General features: G+C 40.4%; 1 protein-coding gene across 1 annotated transcript in view; it reads right to left on the reverse strand.

Moving 5' to 3' along the window:
• Positions 1–815: 815 nt before the first annotated feature.
• The window catches only part of Dthd1 (death domain containing 1), a 74648-nt gene continuing 47923 nt past the window's right edge, over positions 816–27540 (reverse strand). Inside the window, exons 9-10 of the mRNA XM_021658058.2 lie at positions 6291–6348; positions 816–1172 (exon numbers count right to left, since the gene is read on the reverse strand). Of these exons, the coding sequence (XP_021513733.2) occupies positions 850–1172; positions 6291–6348 (381 nt within the window). The 3' untranslated portion in view covers positions 816–849. The remainder of the gene's footprint in view (positions 1173–6290; positions 6349–27540) is intronic.

Here is a 27540-nt window from a genome sequence, read left to right on the forward strand (position 1 = left end):
TAGGTTAACTTTATTACATACATTTTTATAAAGGAATTAAACAATTTAAAATAACTATCCATTGATTTATTATATATTTACAATGTTTGCCAAGAATACAAGAGTAAGTATCATATCCATTATTTTTCCTAAAGAAAGCATTCTTGGTATTTAAATAGTTTTAAAAATCTATTTTAATAAGGAGACTTAGGCAGCGAGACTCCATCCAAATCAACAAAATCAGAAATGAAAAGGGGGACATAACTACAGACACTGAGGAAATCCAAGCAAACATTAGGACTTACTTCAAAAGTCTATACGGAACAAAATTTGAAAATTTAAATGAAATGGACAATTTTCTTGATCGATTCTAAAGCTAAATCAGGACCAGGTAAATCAATTAAATAGTCCTATATCCCCCAAAGAAATAGAAGCGGTCATCGAAAGTCTCCCATCCAAAAAAAGCCCAGGACCTGATGGCTTCAGCGCAGAATTCTACCAGACATTCAAAAAAGAGCTAACTCCAATTCTCTTCAAACTATTCCACAAAATAGAAACAGAAGGAACATTACCAAACTCAGCTCCAGTCCTAAAGAAAGGAGAAAAGCCAATTATAAAACCCGGGGGAGTGTGGCTTCTTGGAGAGTTTAGATGAGGGTCACAGCTTTAGAAGCAGGACCACAGGAAGGAAGAGAAGAGTATGGTATAACCCACTCTCCTCTCCCCCTCCAGTCTTACTTCAGTGAGTAGCTGAAGTGGTTTCATACTTTGGATTTATTTTAAGAATTTCAGCTTCCTAAAACTGACTTGTCATTGCTTATCACGGCCCCTTCTCCAGGGTAAGGGGGCACGCCATGCGTGCGCACAGCTTCACTCGGCAGCCGCGTCAAACCAGGCCTGCGGCTCTGTGAACACCTTATGCTCCCACTTGAACTTGAGCTCTTGGGCGAGGTCAGCGCGGCCCATCTTGCGGAGATGGCGAGCCAGGAGGCGGATTTTGTCCGTGGAAGTCGGGAGCGCTCGTTTCCAGAAGCAAAGCAGCTCGTGGATCTGCTCTATCAGATCGTCAGGGTGCTTGAGTCTGATGAGCTGCACCGAGCTGCGGCGCAGAGGGAGGCACGCGCCGAGGACCTCCACGCCTTCTTCGGACAGCTCCTCAGCCAGCCAGTGAAGCAAGTTATCCCAAAGCGCCTCTGTGGGGGCACGGTCAGGCAGGTAGGGACAGCAGGTTAGGACGCTTGCCTAGGCACGTGCCCGTTTAACTCCCTCACCCGCTCGCAGTGAAATGTACCTGCTCTCAGGCGTAGCCTCTGAGAAAGCAAGCTACGAGACCACTCCCACGGGCTGCTGAATCTCTGCCAGTGAACACCGAGGGTCCTGTGAGGATACCAGCTACTAGGAGGCTCCGCATTCCTAATGTCCCCAGGCTTGTTAAGGTGATTTTATGTCCCGCTCACATAGTGTGACTGAGTGGTACTAGGGTAAGGACGGCACTTGGAATCTGCCGGAGTCTGGACCACTGTTTGAACAGCACTATGTTACAGGACCTTTTAAAGGTACCAAAAAGGTATTTCTCTTTATTGGTACTAATGGGATGGATAAATACACCAGCTAGTCAGTTTCCTCGGGACTGCAACTACATATATATCCACCAAGGCCACGGTAGCCGGGGTGCATTTCTATAAAAGGTCTTTTACAATAATATTCCACTGACCTTTGCACCATTTAGATCTGCAAGCATCTTGACTATATGGTCAACATAGGCCCCACCAGGCCTGGGAACCCCCTGTCCATCTCTTGTACTTCTGACTTCATTTTCCTGTCCTTGCTGGTCTGGGTGTGTAACTCAGACTATCATTCTGAGTAAAGTCCCTTTGCCCTACTCTCTTCCGTCACAGCCACTGTTTTCCCGTTTTGCAATCACTCTCACCATCTGCTACTTTCATAAATTGCACTCTGAAGATTACTTAGGAGAATGGGCTGATACATTCTCTCTGGTTTCCAAACAGCATCAGGTAACACACTCATTTTTATGTCCATGGGCCTTCATGGGCCTTCCTTTCTCCATGGCCCTCATCCTTCTCCTGAAATCAGCACGCTGCTAACTCACTGTTAACTATTAGATAGGAATCACTCCTCACCTTTCTTTTCTTTTCTTTGCTATTTGTTTGTCTATTTCTTTCTTTTTTCTTTCCTTGCATAGTGGAAGATCAAGACCAGGGCCAGACCCATGGTCAGGAGTCACTCTACCATGCTGTAGACCATCACTCCATTTACAGCCTGGGAAAACCTTGTTCTTCTCAGTCAACCCGACTGGCTCCTGCTCTGTGGCCCACGTTTCTCAACATTACACTTTCCTCTACATCCTAGCCCGTGGGAGTGGTCTTGGGTTTATCTGCTCCTCCCTAGTATACACCTCGACCCTTGACTAATAGCTATCCTCCTTAAGCCACACAGCCCTGCAGAGTTCTGCCTGCCTCTGCATCAGGCCTGCTTCTTAGGCTCGCTTCTCTACATCCATGATGGTCTTAGAACCAACTTAAAACGTGTTTCCTCTTTAGCTTCATTGTTTCCGGTTTTTCAGTTTTAATCCTGGGCTTTCGAGAGTCATGAAAACTGTGTTAGTTTACAAGGAAGCATGCTACTTCCTATCACTCATGCTATCTGAAATATTGACAAGTCCACTTAGAAATCTTTTTTTTTTTTTACTAAATTCTGTTCAAAATTTTCTCTACCAAGGACCAAAGAATCCTTTCTTCTTCCATTAAGCCACAACGTCACCCATCCCCAGCCAGTGTTTGCTTTTCTACGTCACCCAAACCTGCTTTTGTGGTTCTGGTCAACTCTTCTTTTCCATTTAGAAGTCACTTGCTCGCAGTCTCTTCCCTCGGTTGGATTTTGTCTCCCGCCTTGCTGTCATGCGTGTGCCCCTTTCACATCTGCCCCTCGTCTCTGTACCTTGCTTTGTTTCTACTCTTTTTCAAGCATTCTCAGAGCTCCACTCACCTTGATTTTGATGCTATGTCAAACTATGGTGCTCACTTTCTTTTTGATTATTTTCTTTGCTTCTCCTTTAAAAAATACACTATTGCATCTTTGCTTTGGGGCTCTGTTTAACATTCTAGGTAAGCAATTACTCAACTCATCCTCGAGGCATTTTGGTTGCTACTTACAGAAACTGGTTCTTAGTCTGTATCTTCTATGATACCCGTGGATCATATCATTGTTTATTATTACTATTAGTAGTAATAGTAGTATTTCATGGTTTCACAGTTTTCTTCTTTTCTCTCCTCCCTTTGTTAACTATCTCCCCATGTGACTCAGTGGAGCCTTCCCATGTCAGTTCTTTCAAAATTTGTCTTTTTCTAAATGTAATACTTCTTTAATATCTGTGTGTGGTGTACACGTGAGAATATAATTGTACACGTGATATTATATATATATATATATACATATAAAATATATACATATATATGCCTGTCAGACGGTAATGTTTGTGATTGGGAATTAATTCTCTCCCACACTTTGGTCCAGGAATTGAACTCAGGTTATTAGGCTTGTATGGAAAACTCTTTTACCTGTTAAACCATCTTGCCAACCCATTTTTTTTATATATTTCTTATGTCTCTCCTCAATAAATTATGCATTCTTATACATGCTTACTTACCTCTGTTCTTATGTAACATACTTCATAGCTTCTATAATTTTATCTTTATCTTTGTTTTTTCTTGAATGTACTATAATACATCTGAAATATTCATCTCTTTCTGAGAGATGAACTTATCTCTATGGCTATAAAACACGTAACTGAGATGTCATATTTATATAAATTTAAAACATCACCTTTGGCCTTTCCTTCTTTCCAGCTGTTTGGCCTTTGATCTATTTGGTTGCCTCTTTGTATTTCAATGTGGTAGTTTGGTTGAGTAAGCTAAAACACCAGATATTATTTAAATTTCCCAAAGCCTATTTACAAATGTTGTGCTTAGCTGTCTCAACTTTACAGATCATAAACATCTCTTCTGCTTTCCAGCCTTGTTGACTACTATAACCATTCTTGCCATAGATTGGATGTTGACTATTGTCCCCCAAATGCCCATGTCTCCTGGCCTATAGTACTATTTGAGGATGGTAGAATTTTTAGAAGGTGGAGCCTTGTGAGAAAAAAAATAGGTCACTGGGTCTAATTTCTTGTGTGTGGAGCACTGTAATTTTGTGGTCTTCCCTTTCCCTCCGTCTTTTCCTGATGGGGTGAGCTGAACAGGACTACTGTGCCAAAGCCTCCCACCAGGGTGTACTCTACTGCCAGAAAGTCATAGCAAAACTGAGCCAAAATACGTTCTGAATATTTCCCACGTCTTTATGCTGTGTTCTGTGCACTCGTGCTCTGCCTGTGTGTATGCGTGCACACCATGTGCACACCATGCCCAGAGAGACCAAAAAGGGTCAGATTCCCGCCACTGGCGTTACCGGTGCTTGGGAACAACGCTGTGGGTGCTGGCAGCTAAACCAAGCTCCTTTTGAAGAGCAGCGTGCTCTCTTCGGCACTGGGCCATTTCTCCAGGTCCCTTTGCCCAGCTTTAACCTGATTTCTTCAGTTTGTCCGAGCACTGGAAGAGTGACCACTACAATGGTCTATCTTCTTGCCCCAAATTAGGATTCTCACTCATAGTCTTGCTCTTAATTTTGGCTCATTTTTGTTTTTGACACAACTAATAAGAGATTGAGGTTTGATCTGATCTTATTAGTCCTTTTTCACAAGTCTCTCAAAAGGCTCTTCCATCATTTAAGCTCCCTAATTTGGCATTTTAAACATTCAAATGTTTTATTTGTAGTTTCTTACTAGGGGAAGCAGTGTAAGATGCAGTGAACTATGGATGGGGCACCCCGCAGAATGTTCCTCCCAGAAGGTAGCCTTCTCAAAAGAATTAATGTATTGAAAGCATGCATATGGAGGGAATGCCCTGGATTCCACGTGAATCCCTGAGAGAAAGGCAAAGGCATGGGAGGAATATTCTTGGTTCTTTTCACATGACCAAAAAGATGAGTTTTAGCACCTTACCTTGTATTTGCTTAAACTAGCTGTAAACATCACCCCATGTTTTACTTGCTTTAATAATAAAAGTGAGACGTGCTTTGTTTGCATTATTCCTGTGCTCAGGCCTGGAGTGCCCTGTGCGCCCCCACTCAGATCCCTCCATCTTCCAGACTTAGCCCTGCTGTCCATGGGGCAGGTCAACAACCCAAGTCTAACCCCACGGATGATCATTCTTCCATCTGAAGCACTGGTGATTCCAGAACTTCTTAACACACATAAGGAACAACCCTGGGCAACTCTACAATCCGATGGTCATTGACAACAGCAGCTGTTATGCTCTTATCTGAACACCAACTTCTTTAAAAGTTAACGTTGATAAACTCTGAGATGAGATTTTGCTTACTTCAGTTTTGTAAACTACACCTGCTCTCTTTTTAAAAGTGCGCACTTGATAAAGTGTATGTATACGCACACACACATGTGTACTTTATACATAAAGTACACACAATACTGAAGTTTATTCCTGCTCTCTCTCCAGCACAGCTCAAGAGTGCCTGCATTTTCTGTGCTAATCCATAAGGACTGCTCATCAGGATTCTCTTCCATTTCTGGTGGACCTGATAAAGTATGCAGAATAAATTGATGCCTTTGAAGAGCACATGTTATAGAATTAATAGACTTAACATCATCAAATAACATATTTAAAAGCTAAAATATAAGTGTCAAATCCTATCTGAAATTTGTACCTTTGTTAGGTAGCTACAAACTGATTAATATGCAAACTAACTAAGTATGAATAACCACAAACAAATCTTTACCTGGTGGGTTCAGCTCGTAAAGTGCTCAGCATTACCCTATGGAACCTACTCTCTTATTTTAAAGGAATATACACCTCATTTTCACATCTACTGACACCTAAGTGACACTTAACTGACAATACTAAGATATCAACAACCGAAGGTCAGAGTTGGAGTTGAACAATTTTGCAATAGTGCAAAACTACAGTGTACTTACAAAACTGGCCAATCTGACCAGAATACTTTGAAAAGCTCATATGTCTATGAATTTCAGGGTAAGTTTAATTACAGGTACATTTGGAAATGCTGTTTGGGGTTATATGTACATGAATTCCCAAATAAGTCTATCGGTAGGCTTTCAAGCAATGGGAGTGTCACTCTCTCATTTTTTGTTTTAAGTATAAAAGGACCCAGACATTCATTAACTATACAACAATAAAAAGTAGTTTGACAAGGACAAAGCCAAGATTCCTTACCTAGAGGGTCTGTAGATACTCTTTTGGTACTCTTTGGACGGCTGATTACTTTTTCATGCTGTTCAGAGAAAGGAGAAGCAGAATGAATGGAGAAAATTGCCCACTGATGCACAAGCTGGAGTTCACCCAAACCTCGCTCTTATTTACAAGATATGAACGTGCACCTTGCAAATGCAGACTTTGCGTGTGTGAATGTTCTCAGCTGTTTCCCCTGAAAGGGCAAAGAAGAGCAGACCCCGGTTTTCAGGAAATTTACACTTAGTAATACACATTTACATATCTCCATATAAATTACATGATCTTGATTTGACATTAAAATCGATGATCTCTGAAGCCAGCTAACATAAAGAACCACACCAACTGTATACCAAACCCAGAACATTTCAGAGAACCCATGTGGGCCAGGCCCTGTGCCTCAGCATTCAACTGCGGACTTGGTACCCAGCAGAGCAATGGTTTGTGTGAATGAATGAATGTGTGAATGATGTATACAAAGGATGCAAAACACCAGTTATCATGCATATATTTTTAAACTAATATTATTCCCAGAACTAATCACATACTAAGTCATTACTTATTGAATCAACCTGAAGAAAATTTGTACACGGTTAATGTGGAAGAGTGAAAAATGGCGTAAAACATGAAGCAAATGTGTCATGGTTTGGACGACTGAGTAGAGTATGAGAAGCAGGTTCCTATGGAGCGTTTTCCACCTAATCTCTGTGATACAGATTTATTAAAGCCCATATCACAAAATCTTTATCACAGAAGTTCACTACAGTTTCATTTGTAGTGACACAAAACTACAATTGACCAAGATATTCTTAAATAAGTGAAAACTGGATCCAAATTATAGAATATTTATAATATTATAAATATAAAATTATAATATTATAATAAAATATAAAAGAAAACTAATTGAAGGACAAAAAGGGTAAAAATTGAAACGTAACAGCATCTAAACAAAAGTGTCATAGGCTCTTATTCTAAGTGCAAAATTTTTGTTTCAAAAAGTTTCATATTCTGATGTATCTTAGATCACATTCTTGAAATAACAAAATTTTTTAATGTGGAAAGTATTATTGGCGATTGCTGTTAGGTAAGGATCAAGGATACGTGACTGTAAAGAGGTCTTTGTTGTAATGAACCAGTCCTGTACTGTGATGGTATGGTGGGCATGCAATGCATCAAGCCGTTAACTAGCATAAAGCATAGAGACAAGGATTGGTGTCGCCTTCCTGGCTTTGACAGCACACGCCGTCACAGATGATACGACTTGAGGAGAATTGGATGAAGAAGGTAAAAGTCTCTACTGTTTTCCAACTTCCTGCAAATCTACCAAAATTTTCTTCTCTCTGTGTATGTGTGTGTGTGTGTGCGCACGCGCGTGCGTGCGCGCACTGGAGTTGAACCAATGACCACATGCATGTTTCAAATGACCTAGCACCAAGGTAAAAGTACACTGCCATCACCCCAATTATTTATTTATTTATTAACATTTTTAAACTTTGTATCCCAGCTATGGCCCCCTCCCTTGTCTCTTCCCAGTCCCACCCTCTCTCCCTCTTCCCACCCCCCATATCCCTCCCCTAGTCCACTTTTAGGGGAGGTCCTCCTCCCCTTCCATCTAATCCCAGCCTATAAGGTCTCATCAGGACTGGCTGCATTGTCTTCCTCTGTGGCCTGCTAAAGCTGCTCCCCCACACCCACACCCACCCACCAGAGGGAGGTAATCAAAAAGCCAGCCACTGAGTTCATGTCAGAGACAGCCCCTCTTCCTCTTACTAGGGAACCCACATGGACACTGAGCTGCCATGGGCTACATCTGAGCAGGCATTGTAGGTTATATCCATGCATGGTCCTTCATTGGAGTATTGGTCTCTGCAGGGACCCATGGGCCCAGATATTTTTGGTTCTATTGTTCTCCTTGTGGAGCTCCTGTCCCCTCCAGGTCTTATTATCTCCACCTTCTATCATAAGATTCCTTGCACTCTGCCCAAAGTTTGGTTATGAGTAAGCATCAGCTTTGATACACTGATCAGTAGAGTCTTTCAGAGGCTCTCTGTGGAGGGCTCCTGTCCTGTTCCCTGTTCATGTGTATTGTACTGTAGTACTTCAAGCTAAGTCAGTTTGGATGTTTTTTTTTTTGTTTTTTTTTTTTTTTGACTATTTTTTTTTTATTTTTTTTTATCAGTTACATTTTATTAACTCTGTATCCCAGCCATGTCCCGATCCCTCATTCCCTCCCAGTCCCTCCCTCCCTCCCTCATCTCCACCGTGCCCCTTTCCAAGTCCACTGATAGGGGGGACCTCCTCCCCATTCATCTGATCCTGTTTTATCAGGTATCTTCAGGACTGGCTGCAAAGCCCTCCTCTGTGGCCTAACAGGACTGCTCCTCCCTTCGGGGGTGGGGAGACCAAAGAGCCAGTCATTGAGTTCCTGTTAGAAATAGTCCCTGTTCCCCTCACTTTGGGAAACCAATTGGTTACTGAGCTACCACAGGCTACATCTGAGTGGAGGTTCTAGGTTATATCCATACATGGTCCTTGGTTGAATGTCAGTCTCAGAAAAGACCCTGTGCCCAGATATATTTGGTCCTTGTGGAGCTCCTATCCTTTCCCCATCAGACTAACTCCCCTTCTTTCTTATGATTCCCTGTACTCTGCCAAAGGTTTGGTCATGAGTCTTTGCTTTGAAAACACTGCTAGTTAGAGTCTTTCAGATGCGCTCAGTAGACTCCTGTCATATGTTCAATGCACATCCCATCTGTCTTTCTAAATGAGGATTGATCATCTTACCCCATGTCCACTCAATTGATTATCTTTTTTAGGTGTATAGATTTCATTATGTTTATCATATCTTATAGGTCTATATAAGTGAGTATATCCCATGTTTGTCTTTCTCCTTCTGGGATATTTCACTCAGAATGATCTTTTCTAGATCCCACCATTTGCCTGCAAATTTCATGATTTCCTCCTTTTTGATTGCTGAGTAGTATTCCATTGTATAAAAATACCACAATTTCTGTACCCATTCCAGCGTTGATGGACATCTGGGTTGTTTCCAGGTTCTGGCTATTACAAATAGAGCTGCTATAAACATGATTGAGCAAGTGTCCTTTTTGTGTACTTGAACAAACTTTGGGTATATACCTAGCAGTGGTATAGCTGGGTCTGGAGGAAGCACTATTCCTATTTGTCTTAGAAAGCGCCAGATATCTTTCCAGAGTGGTTGTACCAGTTTACATTCCCACCAGCAGTGGAGGAGGGTTCCCCTTTCTCCACAACCTCTCCAGCATGTGTTATCGCTTGAGTTTTTCATCTTGGCCATTCTGATGGGTGTAAGGTGATATCTCAGGGTCGTTTTGATTTGCATTTCCCTGATGGCTAATGAGGATGAGCATTTCTTTAAGTGTTTTTCTGCCATTCGATATTCCTCTGTCGAGAATTCTCTGCTTAGCTCTGTTCCCCATTTTTTAATTGGATTACTTGGTTTGCTGCTTTTCAGCTTCTTTAGTTCTTTGTATATACTGGATATTAGTCCTCTGTCAGATAAAGGGTTAGTGAAGATTCTTTCCCAATCTGTAGGCAGTCGTTTTGTTTTGATGACAGTGTCCTTTGCTTTACAGAAACTTTTCAGTTTCATGAGGTCCCATTTATTGATTGTTGCTCTTAGAGCCTGTGCTGTTGGTGTTCTGTTCAGGAAGTTGTCTCCTGTGCCAATGAGTTCTAGGCTGTTCCCCACTTTTTTTTCCAATTAATTTAGGGTATCTGGTTTTATGTTGAGGTCCTTGATCCACTTTGACTTTAGTTTCGTGCAGGGTGATAAATATGGATCTATTTTCATTTTTCTGCATGTAGACATCCAGTTGGTCCAGCACCATTTGTTGAAGATGCTGTCTTTTTTCCATTGAATGGAATTGGCTTCTTTGTCGAATATCGAGTATTCATAGGTGTGTGGATTTAGTTCTGGGTCTTCTATGTGGTTCCATTGATCCTCCTTTCTGTTTCTATGCCAATACCATGCAGTTTTTATTACTGTTGCCCTGTAGTACAGCTTGAGATCAGGAATGGAGATACCTCCAGATGATCTGTTGTTGTACAGGATCGTTTTGGAGATTCTGGGTTTTTTGTTTCTCCATATGAAGCTGAGAATCTTTTTTTCAAGGTCTGTAAAGAATTGAGTTGGTATTTTGATGGGAATTGCATTGAATCTGTAGATTGCTTTTGGCAGTATGGCCATTTTCACAATGTTAATCCTACCAATCCATGAGCACGGGAGATCTTTCCATCTTCTGATATCTTCTTCGATTTCTTTCTTCAGAGACTTGAAGTTTTTCTCAAACAGGTCTTTCACTTGCTTGGTTAGAGTCACACCAAGGTACTTTATGTTATCAGTGGCTATTGTGAAGGGTGTTGTTTCCCTAATTTCTTTCTCAGCCTTTTTGTCTTTGGTATATAGGAGGGCTTCTGATTTTTTTGAGTTGATTTTGTATCCTGCCACTTTGCTGAAAGTGTTTATCAGCTGAAGGAGTTCTCTGGTTGAATTTTTGGGGTCGCTCATGTATACTATCATATCATCTGCAAATAGTGACACTTTGACCTCTTCCTTTCCGATTTGTATCCCCTTGATCTCCTTTAGTTGTCTTATTGCTCTGGCTAGGACTTCAAGTTGAAGAGATATGGGGACAATGGACAGCCTTGTCTTGTCCCTGATTTCAGTGGGATTGATTTAAGTTTCCATTGAGTTTGATGTTAGCTATAGGCTTGCTATATATTGCCTTTACTATGTTTAGGTATGTGCCTTGTATCCCTGATCTCTCCAAGACTTTAAACATGAATGGGTGTTGGACTTTGTCAAATGCTTTTTCGGCGTCTAAGGAGATGATCATGTGGTTTTTCTCCTTCAGTTTGTTTATGTAGTGGATTACATTGATGGATTTCCGTATGTTGAACCACCCTTGCATGCCTGGGATGAAGCCTACTTGGTCATGGTGGATGATATCTTTGATGTGTTCTTGGATTCGGTTTGCAAGTATTTTATTAAGTATTTTTGCGTCAATGTTCATAAGAGAGATAGGCCTAAAGTTCTCTTTTTTTGTTGGGTCTTTGTGTGGTTTAGGTATTAAGGTGACTGTTGCTTCATAGAATGAGTTTGGTAGTGTTCCTTCTGTTTCTATTTTGTGGAATAGCTTGAGGAGAATTGGAGTTAGCACTTCTTTGAAGGTCTTGTAGAATTCTGTGCTGAAGCCATCTGGTCCAGGGCTTTTTTTGGAGGGGAGACTGTTAATAACTGCTTCGATTTCCTTGGGAGATATAGGGCTATTCAGACTTTCTACCTGATCTTGACTTAGTTTTGGTAGATGGAATCTTTCAAGAAAATTATCCATTTCATTTAGATTCTCAAATTTTGTGGCATATAGGCTTTTGTAGTATGACCTATTAATTGTTTGGATTTCCTCAATGTCTGTGGTTATGTCCCCATTTTCATTTCTGATTTTGCTGATCTGGATAGTTTCTCTCTGCTTTTTAGTTAGTTTGGCTAAGGGTTTGTCTATCTTGTTGATTTTCTCAAAGAACCAGCTTTTTGTTTCATTGATTCTTTGGATAGTTTTATTTGTTTCTAGTTGATTGATTTCAGCCCTTAGTTTGATTATTTCCAGCCGTCTGCTCCTCTTGGGTGTATCTGCTTCTTTTTTTTTTCTAGGGTTTTCAGTTGGGCCATTAAGTTGTTTGTATGTGATGTTACAAATTTCTTCTTGCAGGCACTTAGTGCTATAAATTTTCCTCTGAGCACTGCTTTCAATGTGTCCCATAAATTTGGGTATGTTGTGCCTTCCTTTTCATTGAATTCTAGGAAGTCTTTAATTTCTTTCTTTATTTCTTCCTTAACCCAGCTGTCATTGAGTAGTAAGTTGTTCAGTTTCCATGTGCGTGTCGGCTTTTTGTTGTTTCTGTTGTTGTTGAGGTCGAGCTTTAGTCCATGGTGGTCAGATAGTATACAAGGGATTATTTCAATCCTTTTGTATCTGTTGAGGCTTGCTTTGTGGCTCACTATATGGTCTATTTTGGAAAAGGTTCCATGCGGTGCTGAAAAGAAGGTGTACTCTTTTGAGTTTGGGTGAAATGATCTGTAGACGTCTATTAGGTCCATTTGATTTAGGGATTCTGTGAGTGCTTTTATTTCCCTATTTGGTGTCTGTCTAGTTGATCTGTCCCTTGGTGAGAGTGGAGTGTTGAAGTCTCCCACTATTAAGGTATTAGGATCAATGTATGATTTAAGCTTTAATAGTGTTTCATTTACGAATGTCGGTGCTCTTGTATTTGGGGCATAGATATTCAAGATTGTGATGTCCTCTTGGTGGATTTTTCCTTTGATGAGAATATAGTGGCCCTCCTTATCTTTTTTGATTAACTTGGGTTGAAAGTCTATTTTATTAGATATTAGGATGGCTACTCCAGCTTGTTTTCTGGAACCGTTTGCTTGAAAAACAGTTTTCCAGCCCTTTACTCTGAGGTAGTGTTTGTCTTTGTTGCATAGGTGTGTTTCTTGGATGCAACAGAATGTTGGATCCTGTTTCCTTAACCATTCTGTTAGCCTGTGTCTTTTTATTGGTGAGTTGAGTCCATTGATATTGATAGATAATAGTGACCAATGCATGTTAGTTCCTTTTGTAATGGAGTCAATGATCTAACCCTGTTTCATTGCTTGTTTTCTTTTCATTTTTGTTGGGACATTATCTGTATGCCCTGTTTTCTTGGGTGAATTTGTTTTCATTGGATTGGAGTTTTCCTTCTAGTATCTTCTGTAGGGATGGTTTGCTGTGTAGATATTGTATAAATTTAGTTTTGTCATGGAATATTTTGTTTTCTCCATCTATGTTGATTGAAAGCTTTGCAGGGTATAGTAGTCTGGGTTGACATTTGTGATCTCTTAGAGTCTCCATGATACTTGCCCATGCCCTTCTGGCTTTCATAGTTTCTGATGAGAAGTTCGGCGTGATTCTGATAGGTCTACCTTCATATGTTACTTGGCCTTTTTCCCTTGCTGCTTTTAATATCTTTTCTTTGTTCTGTAGATTTAGTGTTTTGACTATGATGTGACGTGATGTGTTTCTTTTCTGGTCTAGTCTATTTGGTGTTCTGTAGGCCTCTTGTATATTTATGGACATCTCTTTCTTTAAGTTGGGAAAATTTTCTTCTATGATTTTCTTGAAAATATTTTCTGGACCTTGGAGTCTGGAGTCTTCTTTTTCGTGAATTCCTATTATTCTTAGATTTTGTCTTTTCATAGCATCCTTGATTTCTTGGATATTTTGTGATTGGAACTTTTCTGATTTTACTTTTTCTTTGAGAGAAGTATCCATTTCTTCAAGTGTGTCTTCAGCTCCAGAGATTCTCTCTTCCATCTCTTGTATTCTGTTGGTGATGCTTACTTTTGTTGTTCCTGATCTTTTCTCCAAGTTCTCCAGCTCAAGGGTTTTCTCATTTTGTGTTTTCTTTATTGATTCTAATTCTGTTTTCATGCCTTGCACCATTTCTTTCATGTGTTTGAATTTGGATTCCTGTCTCTCTACGATGGCCTCTATTTCTTTTTTCATTTCCTTCTTATATGCCACTAATTTTTCCTCTACTTGTGTATCTATTTGTTTGGCTATGTTTGCCTGTGTTTCTTTAAGGATATTGTCTATTTCTTCTTTCTTTGCCTCCAATTGACTGGCCATCTCTTTGAAAGATTTGTTCATTTCCTCCTTATGAGCCTCAAACAATTGGGCAAGCCTGGCTTTAAAATCATTTTCCTGTGCTTCTGCTGAATTGGTGTATCCACCGATTTTGGGGTTTGCTGGTGAAGTCATGATGTCCTGATTTATGTTGGAAGTGTTCTTTCGCCTACCTCTGGCCATTGGCTTATCTGAAACCTTCCCTGTTTGTTTTTGGATTCTGCAGATCAGACTGGTGCTGTCTCTCTCTGGTGTCTGGAGAGTTCTTCAGGAAGCTGAACACTCTCAGCGTGTGCTGAGGATTAGCTGTACCTGTGGGAGGAAAGTACACAGGCGCAAACGAGGCAAATGCAAGCGTGTGTGTGTGTGTGCGCGCGCGCGTGTGTGTCTGTGTGTGTAAGTGTGCGTGGATGAGTTTCTCGAGGGACAGAGTGATGGCTAATGTTGAACCCTTGAGTGTGTGGGAGGGGCTCTGCACTGTATATGTCGCAGGCGCTAATGATGATCGCAGCGCAATTTCTGGCATTAACTGTCTTAGCTCCTCAATCAGGCCCACAGGGCAGGAAGTTCAATGTCCCTAGTGCCCCTCTGTTTCCCAAAGTGGGTATGTGGGTGGGAGGGGGGTTCGATGCCTGGCTTCTGATTTAGAAGGACCCAGGATCTGGGGAACTGCAGATTCTCAAGGGTGCACTCACTTACAGGCAGGTCTCTTGGCCGAGATCGTGATATCCAGGGCTCTCTGCTCTCTGTTTTGGCCCTGCTTCTTTGATGTGTTCCACCAGTTCTGTGCTGCTGTCACTGCCAGGTTCTGAGGTCTTGCTGCAGCTGGAGATTTCAGGGTGGTCACTTCAGCAGGGATGGGGTAACCAGGCTCTCTGTTCTCTGGTTTGGCCCTGGTTAGTCTTAAACTGGAGGGCTGTGGTGCCCAGCCAGTTCAATGCTGCTCTGCTGCCTCGTCCCGCTGTAACTGGAGACTGGGTTGCTAGTCCCAAAGCTTTCTGGGAAGTCCTGGGATCTCTTCGTTGTGCTCTCCAAGCTTGCGAGGCCCAGTGCCTGGTGTGTCCAGGTTGTATGACGTTTCTGCCTGGTTTCGGTGAGTATATAGCGTATTCTCTGTCACTGTGGGATTGGGCGGGCCGCACCGTCAGTGATGGCGATCCTGCGGAGCTAGTATGGTGTCTAGCAGATTCGTGCCCTGGGAGGATGGTGCAGCCGCTGCGCGAATCTGGGAGTCCGGGGCACGTACTGCTGGCTTTTGTCTGCCGCTAAAGTGCTTGGGGCTCCGTCTCAGCGGCTGTATACCCCAGGCAGTTAGGTCTGCGCTGAGAAAGATGAGTCAGCTGTGCCGCTGTGCTGACGAGGGAGGAGGTCTGGGGGAAGGGAGTGCCGCAAGAACAAAGGATCGTTTCTCTCCCTCCCCAAGCAAGTCTCCGGGTACAGGAGGCCAAAGTTTTCACCTCCTGCGATGTTCTCTGGTGTTCAGAAAGCCTCGCTGTGGTTTTCCTGGGTTGGGGGTCCTTCCATTCTCCAACTCAGAAGATCAGGTATCCCACTGCTCAGAAACTATGTGTGCTAGTCGCCATCTTGGCTCCGCCCCCCAGTTTGGATGTTTTAACTATGTGATAGATCGTTAAAACTGAAATATAAATGTCAACCTATTTATATTTTTTACTTAACTTATATCTCTGCATGTGTCTGTGTGCACCTGTGAGAATGTGCGCACACACACATGTGCACACACCCTTGAGGCTCTGGTGTCAGATGCCATTGAGCTGGAGTTACAGCGGTCTGTGAACAAACCTAGGTAGGTTATGGGATCTGAACTGCGCTCCCGTTGATTAAGCAGCACATATCCGTTAAATGCTGCGCCATCTTGTCAGCTCCATAAATGCTGCAACAACTCTGCCTCCCATCCAAGAGTGTTGCATGGACTGAAGCTGTGGCAAGACGCAGGCATTCAATTGCTTTCCTTCTTTATGCATCGGTGACTGTTATTCTGCTCCCAGTTGTTTTTGGGCACAGACTTCTCATAATCTTGATACATGACAACATTTCTGATGGTTAAATACAGAGATTTTTTTCCACACTTATGCCACTCAGCCTTCTAATTAAGGATTTTATTTGTTTAATTTTTGAAATTATAATGATTACATTTCTCCCATCCTTCTCCTCCCTCCAAATCCTCCTGTATACTTCTTCCCATTCTCCTTCAAATTTGATGACATTTTGTTTTAATAATAGGCATTATATGCATATATTTATACACATATTCTTGACTAAAACCATCTCTGTATTGTATATGTCAGGTGGTCAGTCCTGAAATCATAAGGGAGTTTTAATGCGACCCCCCTTTGCCTTGTTTTCCCTTGCCTATGCTTCCCATCCATTCCCTGCATGCTTTCTGCTGGTGCACAGTTCTCGTCTGTGAGCTACTTTGCCTGGAGCATTGCCTTTGAAGCTTTCTGGACTCCAGAATTTCCCTCAAGCCAAGAGAGCTTCTGCATGTTTTCATTCAATCTTCCTTTCTAATGGTCCCAGTGTCCGTAGAGGGCTCCCCTTCCTCCCTTGCCTATTTCCCTATTTTCTATTTTTTTTTTCCTACTCCAATAGTGCCATTCGGTCATCTCAGCCATCTGCTAAAGGGAGGCTTTTTATTGTCACTAGTCACCTTTTTGTATATTATCATAGTACATTTTGAATACAATTTCTTCACCACTTTCAGCTTTCAAAAAGAGAATAGCAAGACTTATGACAGCTTTTACCTCACTATAATCCTCTTAAGGACATCCACATAAAATATAAATAATTTGGACATATTCAGGTGTTACATATTTATACTGCTATTTATAAACCTCCTCTCATAAAAAGTTCTTTAAAAGAACCGAAGCCAAAAACAGCCACTTAGGCTTGAAGCAAGTATGAGTTTTACAGCTTCGATTGTCAGAATTCCAACCCTTGCTTGCTGACTATTCCTTCCGTAACTATAATCCTCTTACTGAATTCTTAAAGTTACTAAAGAATTTAATTGAGTTCACTTTTGTGAGTTGAGTTGCATCTCTGTGCAATTTTCAACAAACTGACATAGAGAAATCTACAAATTTCTCTCCCATTATGTCCCCTAGCACCTCCCACGTCTCCCTTGTAGGTCTTTTGACTCTCCAAGATTGAGACATGACCAGTCTTGACTTTTCTTGTTACGCTAATTATCTCTGTATGTTGGCAATCACAAACTGTTCTATTTATAGTAATATATGTATAGATAGATAGATAATAAGTAAATGGACAGATAGATACATACATACATATATACATGCATTGATAATAGTAATCTTACTATTTTATAGCCCTCAGAATTAATTTTTCCTAATTTGTTCACTGCTACAATGGAGATGAAACACTTATAAGCAATAGAGATGAAGACAGAGGGAGAGTGTAATGCATTTTAAATGACATGCTCAGGTCAGTTCTTGGCACATAATGTATGCTTAGCAGAAGTCACTTGTTTTTTTTTATATACAAGTTTTAGAAGAACTAGGTGTCATTTTTGCATATATAAAGCATTTCTGCAGCACTAACATTCTAATATAGAAATGAGTGTCTGAAGTTCCATCTGTAATTATGATGTAAGTAGAGGCCTGGGTAGGCAGAAACTTTTGCTCAGTCAATGTCACTGCTGCACAGTAGCACCAGAAATGGTACTCTACCCCATTTCTTACAGCAGCCTTGAGCTAAGCTATTGCACAGCATGATTGCTGACAGTACATTAGTCTGGAAAAAAATTTAACATTTCAATATCAGGACTCACACCTATTGTAATATGTTTTCAGAGAGATTTTGATGGTGCATACATAGCCAAGCCAACATCACTATAGAAAACATGGGAAAGAACAAAGGGAAAAACAATGCAGAGGAAGCAAAAGTCACTGCAGGCTGGCTTCAGGGTAATTAACTTAGTGACATCATGTTGTCATTGTACCGTCCCAGCCCAAACAATTGAATATGGGTCACAGTTGAGTACACAGCAAAGATGGTGGGGCTAAAAATCTGTAAAACTCAAGGGTCCCGGGTCTACCATAATAACTGGTAAAACTCAATAGGAAGCTTTAAAAACAGAATTCAGAGAAGCAAAATCATTATTTCACATAGATTTCAAGTGTTTATGTAGAAACAATAAAATAAAAGTAAATCTCTCAACCAAGAAAAAAATCTATTTTAAATTACACTTTGAGTGGTAAGTCAGTTTCAAAGGCATCTTTGGTTACATGGACAGAACTTGGTAAATGTAATAAATGATACATCTGTCGTATTTAGTGTCAGCAGCATCCCAGTACATGGGGTTTCTAGAGAAGAATCAGTATTTTAGAATATCATAATGGACATTCTCTGCTCTTCTGAGCCTCCTTAAGAATTGATGCTGTATAGAAAAATGACTAACTAGCACTTTCATACTACCAAAAAACAGTAAAAAGGGTCATAATGTTTTTAAGTTGTATCTTGGGGCACTTGATCATGAAGATGTTTTGGCTGGTACCTGTATAATATCTTGTGGTAACAATTCCTTCATATGGTTCAACCTCACACTCCTCCCATTTCAACCACCTTGCCACATACTTTTCTCATGATTAGGCTATTCATTTTGTTATTAACATACATGCAAGTTGATGTGACATGACTAGCAGAAGACCAGGAGAAATTATCTAATTAATGTCTGTCTGATTATGTTTAGCGTGGGTTTTCTATAAGAATCATTTAAAACACCATTAGGCAGCTGTGGTAGCCTTGAATGTGAATGACCTCCGTAGGCTTGTGTGTTTGCATAGTTGGTCCCCCGAGATGGCTGTTTGGGGGGATTAGGAGACATGGTCGACTTTCCGAAAGTGTCATTATGGCCAGGTAACGAAAAAGCTTCACAAGCTTTCCCCTCTCCAGTGTTCTCCCTCTGTCTCCTAATTGTGAAGGGAGATATGTTCCAGTTGCACGCCTCTGTGCCTTCATTCTGCCATCACAAACTTTAAACCTCTAAAATCGTAAGTCCACTGATGGGGGAGGACCTCCTCCCCTTTCATCTGGCCCTAGTTTATCAGGTATCTTCAGGACTGGCTGCAATTTCCTCCTCTGTGGCCTAGCAGGGCTGCTCCTCCCGTGTGTGTGTGTGGGGGGGAGGTCAAAGAGCCAGCCATTGAGTTCCTGTCAGAAATAGTCCCTGTTCCCCCTTCAGTAGACTTGGAAAGGGTCAGGGAGGAGATGAGAGAGGGAGGGTGGGATTGGGAGGGAATGAGGGAGTGGGATACAGCTGGGATACAGAGTAAATAAAATGTAACTAATAATAATAAAAAATAAAAATGGATGAAAAAAATTATAAGTCCAATTAAACTTTCTATACATTGCTCATAGCACTTTACCACAGCAATAGAAAATTAGGTAATACAGCCTCTTACTATACTCTATCTTGTGTGGAAGATTCTTTAATAATAGTTATCATTTGCATTATGTGTATTTATTGTAACTAATAATTATAAACTTCTTAGTTTTATAACACATGGATTACATTAATTTTTTAATAGTTTTACATTTTAGTCAAGCTAGAGAGAATATTAATAAAAGAAGTAATCTGTTATAAAACTAATACTAATATGAATTCTTCAATATTTATAGGTTCATCATATTGTCAATCAAATAAGAGCTATCTCAGTATTGTGTTATTCTATATTTTATGGCATTATTTCATTCCAAAGATAAAACAATAGATTGATTAATTATCAAGCCTATTTCGCAAATGTAAATGTATCAAGGGAACATGGCTAGGATATTGCAACACTAGACTTAAAACCTGAATCTATTTAAAACTCTAATTTAGGAGATAATAATGTTCCCTAATAGCAATATTGGCCAGTAATTTTGATTAGTAATCCTGTACTAGGAGTTGCTCTAAAAAGCCATATCCTGTAATCTGCAGTAAAATACAGTTTTGTATCTCATAAAGTAGTAATTATGTATATGTTACAAATGAAGAGAATAGATTAAAAAAAGAAAACAATTTTACCAAAATATCTGTTCAGAATGACAAACATACCACTCTAGCTAGTATCTATGAGAAATTCAGATCCCATACTTACAAATGTAAGATAAAGCCTGTATATAAAATGAATCCATTGTACAGCTTTTCACTTAGTTATTCCAGGGTCTCCTACACTGAATTCACCATTCATGCACACCAGCTTTGCTTCTCTGAACTTTGAAGCAGTTTTAGATGCAGGAAAAGAACCCAACTCAAGTCCACAGTATTCAGAGTTGTGACCTTAAGCAAAATATTCCCTCTTTTTCTCTTTCTTCACTTAGCAAGCAAGAATAATAACACCTGACTTTCCATGAGTCATTGAATTATATCATGTCCCTTTCAAGCATGAAATAATGTACCACAGAGTGCTCAAAATATTAACAGCAATTACTTATGGTTTTTTAAATTACTACTGTTGTCTTTATCAAAGGAAGTTTGCTTATATAAACAAAAAGAAACTCTAAAAATAAGTGCAATTAAAATCAAACAGCATTTCTAAATTCTGCTGCTAGCCAAGATTTCTGAACCTGAGAGTAATTTTCAGCTAAGAAGGGAGTTTTGCAAGTGTTACAGCCTGAGTTCTATTCACAAGATCAGAGAAAGGGACTAAAAAGAGAACTACTGCCTCACCATGTGAATCTGTTTTTTTTTAATTTAAAGATAATTCATGTTTTAACTGGAGAAATAAATGAAAACACTACCCGCAACTTTAAAAGTTAAGGATAAACATTGTGTCAATAAAAATATCCTTTTTATTTTCTGGGAATGATATCATTCAGTATCAGCATGTACGGACAGTGTTTGTGTTCTAGAGAAAAGGTTTCAATGGCATGGGAGCGATAAGTCATCAAGGGAACCAGAATCATCTAAATCAGAGAAAGCCAGATCCAGCCTGGTAAAGGGATGGCTGCGCTGTCTGCTCAGCAGATATAAGAGCTGTGTTACATTTTCTTTTCTGTTGCTCTCCTTGTGGAGTTCCTGTCCTCTCCAGCTCTTACTATTTCCCATTTCTTACATAAAATTCCATTCACTCTGCCTGACAGTTGGCCATCAGGCTCAGCATCTGCTTTGATAGTCTGCAGGGCAGAGAGAGGCTTTCAGAGGCCCTCTGTGGCAGGTTCCTAGGTTGTTTCCTGTTTTCTTCTTCTTCTAATGTCCATCCTCTTTGCCTTTCAGGATGGGAATTGAGCATTTTAGTTAGGGTCCTCTCTCTTGCTTAGGTTGTTTAGTGGGTTTGTCCTATGTTGTATGTCTATATGAGTGAGTATATACCGTGTGTGTTTTTTGCTTCTGGGACAACTCACTCAGGATGATCCTTTCCAGGTCCCACCATTTACCTGCAAATTTCATGATTTCCTTATTTTTCATTGCTGAGTAATATTCCATTGTATAGATGTACCACAATTTCTGCATCCATTCTTCAGTTGAGGGGAATCTGGGCTGTTCCAGCTTCTGGCCATTATAAATAGAGCTGCTACAAACATGGTTGAGCAAATGTCCTTATTGTGTACTTGAGCCTCTTTTGGATATATGCCTAGGAGTGGTATGGCTGGATCTTGAGGAAGCGCTATTCCTAGTTGTCTGAGAAAGCGCCAGATTGATTTCCCAGAGTGGTTGTACAAGTTTACATTCTTACCAGCAGTGGAGGAGGGTTCCCCTTTCTCCACAACCTCTCCAGCATGTGTTGTCACTTGAGTTTTTGATCTTGGCCATTCTGATGGGTGTAAGGTGAAATCTCAGGGTTTTTTGATTTGCATTTCCCTAATGGCTAATGAGGTTGAGCATTTCTTTAAATGCTTCTCTGCCATTCGATATTCCTCTACAGAGAGTTCACTATTTAGCTCTGTTCCCCACTTTTTAAGTGGATTACTTGGTTTGCTGCTTTTCAGCTTATTTAGTTCTTTATAGATACAGGGAACTTCCCAGAGACTCATACTCCAACCAAGGACTATTCATGGAGATAACCTAGAACCCCTGCACAGATGTAACCCATGGCAGTTCAGTGTCCAAGTGGGTTGCATAGTAATGGGAAGATGGACTGCCTCTGACATAATCTTATTGGCCTGCTCTTTGATAACCTCCCCCTGAGGGAGATGCAGCCTTACCAGGCCACAGAAGATGACAATGCAGCCACTCCTGATGTGATCTGATAGACTAAGATCAGAAAGAAGGAGAGGAGGACCTCCCCTATCAGTGGACTTGGGGAGAGGCATGCAAGCAGAAGGGGAGGTAGGGTGGGATCAGGAGGGAAGAAGGGAGGGGCTTATGGGAGGTACAAAATGAATACAGTGTAATTAATAGTAATAAAAAAATAAAAATAAATAAATAAATATACAAAGGCACTTCATAAAGAAAGAAATTTTATGAGTGAGCACCTAGTAAGGTCAAATAGAAAAAGGAAAAATAGAGAATGGGACCATGAAGTCCTACCCCTTTCTGTACATGGCCAAGGCAATGTACAGAAAATTACCAGTGCTGCTTTTAAATGTTTGGGGAGAGTTTTCTTCAGGGAAACAGGCTCTGAGAAGCTATCCAGGTTCCAGCTGATGGTTGAGTACCCATGTACGGAGAGGCAGCACTAAATGAACTCAAGTTTTAAAAGGGGAGAGAGAACATGAAGGTTTTAGCATGATATGGAAATTAAGCAAAGAATAAATACTATGATCTTGAGCCTGGCACCACATAATCTACAACCAACTTTCACTGGCATGTGAGATACTGTGATGCTTATTTCAGAATATAAGGGTATAAGGATGAAATAAAGGGAATTGAGGGGGTGGTGTGATGAAAAAAAAAAGAGCTGTGTCACAATCTGAATAGAACGGAAAATGTTACCAGCATGTTCATAGGCGACTAAGCCTTTTAAAACAAGATCATTGTGGAAGGCTGCTTCAGGAAGCTTTGCAAGAGCTGGGAATTTTCCGGTGAACAGATAAAGCAAGTCTTCCATTCAAGACGGCATCCCAAAGCTGAGGTTCAACAAAGGAGTCCATGCAAGCATCCCAGCTGCTCTGGATTTATCGAGACTTTCAGGGGCAACTCGCCATGTTGTAGAAGTGGAAGGCACAGGTACAATCCTGGCTTATCCAGGACTGGGCGGAGACGATGAAGGTAAAAGTACAAGGCTTGGCTGTCTACCTGGGCTCCTGTGAAGTTGTGTTACTCGGGCACAACATCTCACAGAACTCTTCTTGAATCCCAAATGGGAAGCAAAAGTGGTGCATCCTCCTTCTGCATGGTGCTTAAACACAGACTAAAACTGTACATATGTCATAGTTACTAGCTTGATGTTTTGGTGAGACTCTTAACAGTGGGTGCAGGTGTGTCCTTAAATCTTTTGACCATCCTTGGTCCTCTTTTGCTCCTATTGGGTTGCCTTGTCCAGCTTCAATATGAGGGCTTTGGCCTTGTCTTATTTTATCTTCTTTTGTCATGTTTGGTTGTTGTCTCCAGGAGGCCTGCTCTTTTCTGAAGGGAAGGGAGGGGAAGTGTATTTGGGTGAAAAGGGACATAAGGGTGAGAGCTGGGAAGAATGGAGGTAGGAGAAACTGTAGTCATGATGAATGAAAGATGACTCTATTTTCAATTAAAAAAATTAAAAGTAAAATTGTTCATTTCCTTCTCAGAGGGTAGGGGGTCCTCGTTCCACCATGGGATACAGGGGATACGCATGAGGCTTGGTCTCTTCCTCAAGAGCTAAGGACTGTTAATACTTGCTAGAGAAGCGTGTGTCATTTTCTCTAAATCAAAAGTCCCTGGAAGAAGCCAAAGGCTCTGATTATATCCTATCAAGACCCTGTCTTTTATAAGTCAAAAGAGAAAGAAAAAAAAGTGCATCTCTCATTAAATATAAAACATAAGCTGGTGCTCATTATGGAGGCAGCCATGGCATTGTCCTTGCTCCTTAGAAATATATTTGAAAGTCTTTATTTGTAGATTAAAGGATATGATACATTTTATTTTCTTTAAAAATATTCCTATAGGAAGAAATAATACTACTGAATCAGGGCATAAAATGATGGGAGAAATTCCCATGAAAGTTTATTCCATGTTCTCTGTATTTTTTATATTAATTATACTTTATTCTCTTTGTATCCCAGCTGTAGCCCCCTTCCTTATCCCCTCCCAGTTCCACCCTCTCTCCCTCATCTCCTCCCATACCCTTCCCCAAGTCCACTGATAGGGGAGGTCCTCCTCCCCTTCTCTCTGACCCTACCCTATCAGGTCTCATCAGAAGTATCTGCATTGTCTTCCTCTGTGGCCTGGTAAGGCTGCCCCATACCCCAAGGGGAGGTGATCAAAGAGCCAGCCACTGAGTTCATGTCAGAGATAGTCTCTGTTCCCATTACTATCGAACCTACTTGGATACTGAACTGCCATGGGCTACATCTGTTCAAAGGTTCTAGGTTATCTCCATGCTCCTTGGTTGGAGTATCAGTCTCAGAAAAGACCCCTGTGCCCATATTGCTTGGTTCTGTTGATCTCCTTGTGGAGCTCCTGTCCCCTTCAGGTTTTCCTATCTCCTGTTCTTTCATAAGATTCCCTGCACTCTGCCCAAAGTTTGGCTATGAGTCTCAGCATCTGCTTTGATACGCTGCTGATTAAAGTCTTTGAGAGGCCTCTGTGAGAGGCTCCTGTCCTGTTGCTGTTTTCTCCCTCTTCTGATGCCCACCCTATTTTATTTTCTGAGTAAGGATTGATCATCTTACCCAGAGTCCTCCTTCTTGCTTAGCTTCCTGAGGTATGCAGATTTTAGTATGTTTATCTTACATTATATTGTCTAATATCCACTTATAAGGGAGTATATGCCCTGTGTGTCTTTCTGCTTCTGGGATACCTCACTCAGGATGATCTTTTCTTTAGAATTCATATTATTCCCAAAACCTTTTTTGGTTGGCTTCAGTTTGAGATTATACTTATTACAGATTGTGTCAATCAGAAGACCCACCAAAGCACCTAAATATAAGAATAATCATTCTTATATTCTAAATGATCTAATCAATTACTTCATTTGTTTTATTTTGTCATACCAGGAATAGACTTTCTGACAGCTGTGAAATGAAAGTTGGCCTCGACAGCCACAAACATAGTCCTAAGCTTTGTACAGTCTAAGAAATCCTCCAAATAACAACGGCTTTCTAAGCATCAAAGGCTTTCCTTAATTGTTCACTGAAAAACAGGTGGGTTAAACTTTTCTCATTTGGTAAGCCATACTTTGATTGTTCATGATTGCTATTAATTTATATTAGTTGAATAAATGATTGCTAATACATTCATTTATTCAGCAATGAGTTCAGCAAAATGTTACTGAAAGCTTCTTAGAAGAGAATATTAAATTGACTGAGGTCCCAAGCCCCAATATACTTAGTCATGTAAGGTAAAATAGGGTATCATGGGTAGGTGTGCTGGCACTGGAATCAGACCAACCTGGTCTGGTGTACTCTTAAACTAGATGTACTATTTCTCCAGAGGGAAAAAAGAAACGTCTCTGTCTTCAGCAATGTTCCTTTTCAGAAAATCATTTAAAATGGGTAAATGACTTATAAAATTTATGTCAGAATATGTAAATCAGTATTATTATTTAAGCCTTATAAAGAAAATCTACAGCAGACCATCTGTGAGTATATATGCCAATAATACCTTTTGCGGTTTCTGTTAGCATCACCAAATTTCCTAATTTTTGTTTGGTAAACACGAAGTTTCTCTAAGGAAGTGAAAACAGAGCCAAGTAGAAGGTCATTTCTGATGCAGCAGTTTGTGCTAAGATTCTCTGGAGTGGCCATGACTACAACGAGCAAGAGCAATGGGACAAAAGATATCAGTTGGGGCAAGGTAACATGCAAAGTCTGTAGGGTAGAAGGACGGGAGTTACGATGGGTTTTCTATGCCAACGCGACCCATGGGTACACACTGCCCATTGAAAAGTCTTTATAAGAATGATGGAAGTTGTTGATTTTTGAGACATCCATGCTTTCTATGGAAGCTGGCTTGGAGTAGAACAGGGAACTCATCACAGGTCTAAAGGGAAGAAGGTGTCCATGGGCCAATATTAAGAAGAATAGAGATAAATGTAGTTCTGAATAACATTTCCAAAGTAAGTCAATAAAACACCGCAGCGATCATAATAAGTCACACCAGCTCCCAAAAGCCCCCTTTCACAACTTCCTCTATTTCCCTGTGCACTGCTGACTCTGAGCTCCACGCACAAGTCTGCTTGACTTCATCCCTCAACCTCTGCATCTTTGCTCCCTTCTTACAAATGTCACCATCTTATCCATGAATTACTTAATTAGCTCTCTGATTTACTGATGGTAATTCATCTCCAGAATATACTTCCATAGTATATCATAATGATACTACTGCATGTAAGGGAAAAAATAGTTTTTTCAATAGAGTCTCACAGTGTATGCAAGCACATTAAAGGGCAGTCCCAATGTCCATCAGGAGAAGCCAGTACAAAATGAGGTCAGTGGTGGTTTGGGAGGGTTTTGTTTTGTTTTTACTTTTTTATTTTTGTTTGTTTGTTTTGTCTCATAATGTTTTGTGCAGACTTTCTTTTTCCTATAGGTCTTCTGCTTATATATGTTTTCAGATTTGTTTTTATAGGTTTGTACTCATGAAAATCTGTGTCTATGTGTGTTTCTTGTGCTTTTTTCTGTTTTCTAACAAGAGTAAACCAGAAAGGAGTGAATTTAGGTGCATGTGGAGGTGGAGGTATCTGGTAGGAGTTGGGAGTATAACACAATAATCAGAATATATTGTATAAAAAAAGAATCTATTCTCAATTTAAAAAAGTAAAAGTGTTTGAAACTTATTTTATATACTGAATTTGAAATTTTCTTAAAAGCCACGTCACTGACCTTCATTCTCAGAATATTTTAACCCTATAATATATCTTTTATTGTATTAGAATATTATGATTGACTTATATTTTGTTCAACTTGTCTATCTAAAGAATGGAAATGCACGTGGCCTCAGGGGATGAGGATGTGCTCAGTCCTGATGTGACTTGATGTGCTGAGGAAGGTTGATATGGGAGGACCCCCTTCTCTCTTCCTCCTTCTTTGGAGGAAAAGGGAAAAGAGAAAGGGGAAGGAGGAGAATGGGGTGGGGGATTGAGGATAAAAGAGGGAGGGGACACCCTTGGGATGTAAAGCAAGTAAACTGAAATATATTTTTAAAAAATGAAATACAAATCATGGTGAGAGTCACAAAAAAGATAACTGGTTAAATTAATAAACATTGTTTCTACTTATTAAATGAAGTATCCAGTATCTGACTTAGCTATTCAGCCTTCTGAGCAGAGAAATCTTCTGTGGGGACAGAAGTTAAAGAAGAAGTGATGGAAAATAGGAACATGAAGGGAAGAAGGGAAAAAAGAAAAGAAGGAAGGAAAGGCTAAAGAGAAAGAAGGCTGAAAAGAAGAAGGAAGGAAAAATCTCTTCTGATTAAATAAGTAGCAAAGTATTTT

The sequence above is a fragment of the Meriones unguiculatus genome, chromosome 12, assembly GCF_030254825.1.
Source record: "Meriones unguiculatus strain TT.TT164.6M chromosome 12, Bangor_MerUng_6.1, whole genome shotgun sequence".
Lineage (NCBI taxonomy): Eukaryota > Metazoa > Chordata > Mammalia > Rodentia > Muridae > Meriones > Meriones unguiculatus.